At 40.5% G+C, this 6957-nt stretch overlaps 1 protein-coding gene across 1 annotated transcript; it reads right to left on the reverse strand.

The window, feature by feature from the left end:
* Positions 1 to 939: 939 nt before the first annotated feature.
* LOC139343565 (immunoglobulin lambda-1 light chain-like) lies at positions 940 to 3780 on the reverse strand. The gene is made up of 4 exons (XM_070981289.1): positions 3741 to 3780; positions 3334 to 3655; positions 2174 to 2211; positions 940 to 1354 (listed from the first exon to the last, which is right to left on the reverse strand). The coding sequence occupies exons 1-4, from the start codon at positions 3778 to 3780 to the stop codon at positions 1029 to 1031; spliced, it is 726 nt and encodes a 241-aa protein (XP_070837390.1). The 3' UTR covers positions 940 to 1028.
* Between the last annotated feature and the right edge of the window lie 3177 nt (positions 3781 to 6957).

The following is a 6957-nucleotide window of genomic DNA, read 5'->3' on the forward strand; positions in this document are numbered from 1 at the left end:
GTTGTCAGTGTGTGCTGAGAATGGCCTTGGAACTTGGAAAGTGAGCTTCCTGCTGACAGATTCGAGGGTTTGGAGGATGAGGAGAGGAGGTGCTGGAGGAGCAATTTAAGACAACACTGAAACTGAGAGTGACTGACAGGAGGAGGAGCTTTGCTTCAATCTGCATGCTTTGCCACATTTCTTGCTCTCTTATCTTCTGTGAGGGGAAAAGTCTTTTCTGTCTCCATTATTGTCTCTGTGGACAATGTCTCCCACTGACCCCAAAATATGACAACATGATGATTTGAAAAAGACTTCCTGCACTTTTATTGTCATAGATTTGTTTCTTTGCTCACTTCTTAAGAAAAGGGATTGAATTGAGTTCCCTCTGATTTCACAGAGAGCTGACACTTGACCTCTTCATTTACATGCAGCTATAAATAAGCAGAGGAGGCCTGCAGGTGCATCCTGGGAAGGAAGAGAGGGAGGAGCAGAGAGGTGACGCTTCACTGACGGAGGATAAACGTTCAGTTTCATTTGCTCATTTCATCTGATTGTTGTAACGGCTGCAAGCAACTTACACCAAAAAAAAAAGGTGATATTAATCTCTCAGTTGAGCTTTTATTGCAAATTAACACCTAATAACAATGTAGCTTTCTGAAGAAAACACACTGAAGTAATAATCAGACACAAATATGTCTGTTATCTCTGTGTCCTGGATTCATGAGATGTGAGATGAACACGAGGAGTAAAATAAAATCTCCTGACAGTTACAACATTTTGATGAACATTATTGTTTTAAATGATGTTTTCAACAAAACAAATAAATACAAACACTTTTGTTGTCCACAGTTTTTGGTCTGTTTACTTTTTATTGAATGAGTCTGGACAAACGCAGCAGTTGCAAAGCTGATACAACACCTCCACCTCACTGTCACAACATTTATTACAAGCATGCAGACACATCTTTTCTAACATGTCAACCTTGTCATGAGCAAAGAGCACAAAGAGTAAAGAAGCAGCTTTGAAATGCTCATTCTGCTCCTCTGCTATTCTTGAGTGGGACAGTGGGACTTGTTGATGTCTTTCTGTGAAGTCTGGGAGCCCAAAGACACTTTACATGTGTAAACCTTATCCATGTCCCAGTCTGACGTCTGGATGGCCAGAGAGCTGCTGATTCGGAAAGTCTGGTCTGCTTGCTGAACAGCGGTGCTGGTGGAGATCCCGCTGCTCACTGGACTCCCACCAGACAACCAGCTCACATCTGCAAAAGGCACAGACTGACTGGACAGACAGACCAGAGTGGCTTTGTTGGACTGGAGCTCAGCACGGGACGGAGGGAAGACTGTGAGGACAGGAGGAGGGAGGCTGGAGCCTGAAAATACATGAAGGACATTCATCAAATAACTCCAAATCGAATCACTGATACAAAGCATGACAGCAGCAGATTATTGACCTGTTTTCTTCAACAATACAACAAACACAGTGAAGAAGTGAAGAAGCGTTTTAAATGAGTGAAAACATTTTGAAATCATCACCTAAAATATGAGCACTCTTCCTGTTTCAAACAAAGTCTATCAGTTACAAACTGAGAAATATTTGGATTCATTCAGGATCATTTTTATGTTGAAAAACTTCATGAAGTCACTTTCTGTGTCTCACAAATGGCACGACAGTAAATCAGTGGTCATTTAGCTGTTTTGCTGTTGTTTGTCTAATCATCGAGAGAAAAAACAATATTCATTTATATGAAAAAACTCTCTAAACTTTAGACGACTAGTCGCTAAACATTAATAAATTAAACTCAATAATTTAGTGTTGATATGACAGAATAAATTACATTTGACAGATTATTTAGCATTTGGTTTTACAATGATACAAAAGTGTCATCAGTCTTGAAAATATAAAATAATTTTGTACATTTTGCTCAAATGTTAAAATTGCTCAGCCATCAAAACACTTCAGAGTATTTGTAGATATCATTGAACATATTTTGATCATTAGCAGATCTTTACTTTGTCCTCAAAGACACAGTCTGGCATCAAAGCAGATGAAAAGAAGTCAAAGTGAAATTCACTCAACAACATGTTTGACTTTCTAAACAGTCAGCCTGATATGAATTGATGATTTTGACTGAATTTGACTCAGAAACAGAGAATCTGTCTTGTTTTGTGATCAGTTAAAAAGTACTTACTTGTCACAATCAGCTTGGTGCCTTGTCCGAATACCACAGTGATTCAGTTTGTACACATGGCCGTACAAAAACCTCCTGACTCTCACTGATGAGGGGAGTGGAACTGAAACATCCTGTTGAGACCAACTTTCACTGTCAACATCTCATTCACTTCATCAGTCTGCTTCTGCTCACAGACACTGCTGGACTTGAGGACTGATTCTCAGTCTTCTGCTGCATCCTTTTGTTTTCATGCTGGACATGTTCAAAGTCCAGATATCATCAGTCAATTCAGTCCAATGTTAATGAGGAAAATCATTCAGACAATGCAGCTGAACTTGGTTGGCTGTTATTGACTGCAGGGATGGGATAACAGTCATTTTCTGTTTCACTTGCTGCAGCCAAAAGTCGTCTTCAAACGATCAGATTTAACCAAAGCAGTTGATATAATGTCAGAGACATAATGACTCAGGCTGTGGATTTTGTCCTGTAACAGTGTTCACCCTGTGTTTTGTTGACGTTGTTGGAGACCCACAGACCCACTGCTGTATGTGCAAATATACTCAATATGTTCTTCTTATGACCTCATTAAAACTCAATATGTAGAAAAGTGAAAGATGTTTTGACACATGGTGACATTTCTGATGTTTGAGGTCAATTAAACGTCAGAGAGGTCAAACTCCCTGTTAGACCTCTTATGAACAGACTGTTATAAAACTGCAATAACATGAACTTCTGGAGACTGATTTGATGTTTGGGAGGTGAAATGCTGCATAAAAAGTGCTGACAGCACCAATCACACAGATGGAGCTGATTCAAATCCATTGTATTTAATTTTACTGAACACATATATTTATCCCCAACAGTAAGAATGAAATTCTCTGTTTATCTTTGTTTATCAGTAGTTGGTGTTTTTACTGTATCGTGCAAATGAAAAGAATTAAATGAAAAACAGAAAACAACAAATGCCAAATCTAATTATTTCTTCAATTTCAGTGTTGAGAGAGATTTTGAAGAAATGTTTGTATGACACTGATTTTTCAAGATCAGATTGATGATGCTTTTTTACAATCTCATGTAGGGTAGTTATAGAGAGCATTAGTTCATGTGTCAGAGAGTCAGAAAGCAGAAGTAGTTAGTGAGGAGGTTTTTGTCACAGTGTAAATCACTGTGATACGTACTCTTTAGCGGAGTTGTCCCATGTTAGACAGTAATAGACAGCAGAGTCTCCTGCCTCTGCCCTCTTAATGATGAACTGGTAATCTGTGTTTGATGAGGCTTTAGAGTTGAATCTGTCTGAGGAGAATCCTGTTCCAAAGCTGGGTGAACTGTGACCATGGTAAAATCTCAGAACATACTGAGGAGCTTCACCAGGAACCTGTTTGTACCAACTGACAGAAGCACCATCAAATCTCTGAATGTTGCAGTTGAGAACAACCTCTTGTCCTGGAGAAACTGTGTGGACAGCAGGCGTCTGGGTCAGCACTTTGGCTGCATCAACATCTGTCAACAAAGAGAGAAAAATCCATGAGTGAAAAGTTTGTGTGTGAAAATATGAGCTATAAAAGCAATGAGAAGAATATCTTACATGTTAGAGCAGTGATGAGAGTGCAGAGGGTCCCCAGCATGTTGTCAGTGTGTGCTGTAAACGTCCCTTACTGTCCAGCTGAGAGGTGAGCAGGGTTGGAGTGTGAGGAGAAGAGAGACTGAAGCTTATAAAGACACTGAGGAGAGGAGGAGGAGGAGGAGGAGGAGGAGGAGGAGGAGGAGGAGGAGGAGGAGGAGGAGGAGGAGGAGGAGGAGTGTTAATATTCTCAGGGGTGGTACAAATGTTTTTTTTAAGGATCTGTTCAAGTCAAAAGACTTAAAAAACATAATCACATGATAAATATGATGTTGCTGGATTTCAGATTATTTATAAATCCTGATTTACATTTGTGAATCCTTCTGTGTGCACTCATTAATACTGAGACTGATGGGACTAAATCCAACAGAAATAACATATATGAAGGACCCCAGCCTCTGCAGCCATCGTCACGTTCAGTTATTCCTGGTGTTTCCTGTGTTTTCTCCCTGACCTCGTGTCTCCTGTGCTCCCCTCTTTGTTTCTCTGTGTGTTTGTCTGTGGATGTGTTGTGGTCGTAGCTCTCCTCTGCTCCTCACTTCCTGATTGCTGTTCAGCAGACACACCTGCTCCAAGCAGCTCACCTGCAGCCGTGAGAACTCCAGTTGAGCTCACCATCAATTCGTCTCACCTTTCCCAAGTCCTACGTAAACTGTGTTCAATCATCTTCAGCCTTTGAGTGTTGCTTTTGAGTACAGAGTTAACTGGACATAACAGAAGGATTACATTTTAATGATAGATCTGATGTAGCAGTGGCAAATGGCAAATATGAGCCACATGTTGCCTCTATTGCTTGTCATCGAGATTAAGTTAACACTTTTATTTCACATTAATTATTATGGCTTCATTTTTTTTAAAACCACGATGTTGACAGTCCACCTGACCCCTGAAAATTTCATGGATAACACCACATAAGGTTTGAATCCTAACTTTAAAAAAAAACTAGTTTATTGTGGATGAAGGTGAAATGTTTTTACTGATTAACTTCTTCAATAAGTTTATTATTATCAATATTATGATTGTTAAAGAATGAATGCAACATACTTATAAATATGTCCTTTCGTCGGTTCTTTGTTCTGGCTGTGTTTTGTCTGCTCTGGTTCTGTTTCTGTTTCTCTGCAGGGCTGGAGTGTGGCAGGGGTGGGGCTGATCTCCTGTGAAGTGAGCGGCTTCTTGACCTACCTGACTCTAATCCTCGCTCATCAAGACTCTCCTTTTTAAGCTGGCTTCTCCCACACTCCTGTACCAGATGATTCCCTCTCTTACCCTCTGTGTCTCACCACAGGTTGATCTCCTGGTCCCTGCCACGCTTCTCCAGCCGATGCTGTAGTTCTGTGCAGTGCTTTTGGTTCGCTCATGTGAGTTTTGTATTTTTCCTGAACGATTGTTTGCTCTTGTCTGCTGAGTTTTTCCCCAGCAGTGATTTTTGTTTTTTTTCTGCCTGAGCTGCATTTTTCCCCAATGGTGATATATATTTTTTTAATTTATTTTTTTGTTCTCTTCTTTTTGGTTGCTGTTGTGTTTTGTTTGTTTGAAATCAATAAACTTTGTTAAATTGTCTCTGCATTCTGGGTCCTCACCTTCCCCACGACCTTAACATTCTTGGTCAAGGAAATGAAGTTTTTTTTACATTGTTGAAAACAAATGATTGGACTTGGTGGGATGTTACACTGAGCTTGTTTGTGGCTCTATTATCAGTGGACATGTACAGAGACGCAAAAAGCAGAAGTAGTTAGTGAGGAGGTTTTTGTCACAGTGTAAATCACTGTGATACGTTCTCCTGAGCAGAGTTGTCCCATGTTTGACAGTAATAGACTGCTGAGTCTCCCTCCTCCACATTGCTGATGATCAAACGATAATCTGATTGTGACTGATGAGTAGATGTGAACTTTGGAGACGAGAAACCAGAGCCATAGCTGGGAGAGCTCGAGCTGTGATAAAAATATAAAACAAACTGAGGAACTCCTCCTGGAATCTGTTTGTACCAACTAGCAACACGGTTAGTCACAGTGCCCAGGTTACAGTCCATGGTGGCTGTCTCTCCTGTCCTCAGCGTCACAACAGGAGGCTTCTGTGTCACCACCGTCACACCACTCACACCTGGAAACAACGAGATGACATGAAGTCAAGAGAAACACACAGACTGATGAATCCAACATGAGCTGAAAGCTGCAGTAAGTCAGCCTCCTTACATGTTAGAGCAGTGATGAGAGTGCAGAGGGTCCCCAGCATGTTGTCAGTGTGTGCTGAGAATGGCCTTGGAACTTGGAAAGTGAGCTTCCTGCTGACAGATTGGAGGGTTTGGAGGATGAGGAGAGGAGGTGCTGGAGGAGCAATTTAAGACAACACTGAAACTGAGAGTGACTGACAGGAGGAGGAGCTTTGCTTCAATCTGCATGCTTTGCCACATTTCTTGCTCTCTTATCTTCTGTGAAGGGAAAAGTCTTTTCTGTCTCCATTATTGTCTCTGTGGACAATGTCTCCCCCCGACCCCAAAATATGACAACATGATGATTTGAAAAAGACTTCCTGCACTTTTATTGTCATAGATTTGTTTCTTTGCTCACTTCTTAATAAAAGGGATTGAATTGAGTTCCCTCTGATTTCACAGAGAGCTGACACTTGACCTCTTCATTTACATGCAGCTATAAATAAGCAGAGGAGGCCTGCAGGTGCATCCTGGGAGGGAAGAGAGGGAGGAGCAGAGAGGTGACGCTTCACTGACGGAGGATAAACGTTCAGTTTCATTTGCTCAATTCATCTGATTGTTGTAACGGCTGCAAGCAACTTAAACCCAAAAAAAAGGTGATATTAATCTGTCTGTTGAGCTTTTATTGCAAATTAACACCTAATAACAATGTAGCTTTCTGAAGAAAACACACTGAAGTAATAATCAGACACAAATATGTCTGTTATCTCTGTGTCCTGGATTCATGAGATGTGAGATGAACACGAGGAGTAAAATAAAATCTCCTGACAGTTACAACATTTTGATGAACATTATTGTTTTAAATGATGTTTTCAACAAAACAAATAAATACAAACACTTTTGTTGTCCACAGTTTTTGGTCTGTTTACTTTTTATTGAATGAGTCTGGACAAACGCAGCAGTCGCAAAGCTGATACAACACCTCCACCTCACTGTCACAACATTTATTACAAGCATGCAGACACATCTTTT

Source organism: Chaetodon trifascialis, chromosome 15 (genome assembly GCF_039877785.1).
Source record: "Chaetodon trifascialis isolate fChaTrf1 chromosome 15, fChaTrf1.hap1, whole genome shotgun sequence".
NCBI lineage: Eukaryota > Metazoa > Chordata > Actinopteri > Chaetodontiformes > Chaetodontidae > Chaetodon > Chaetodon trifascialis.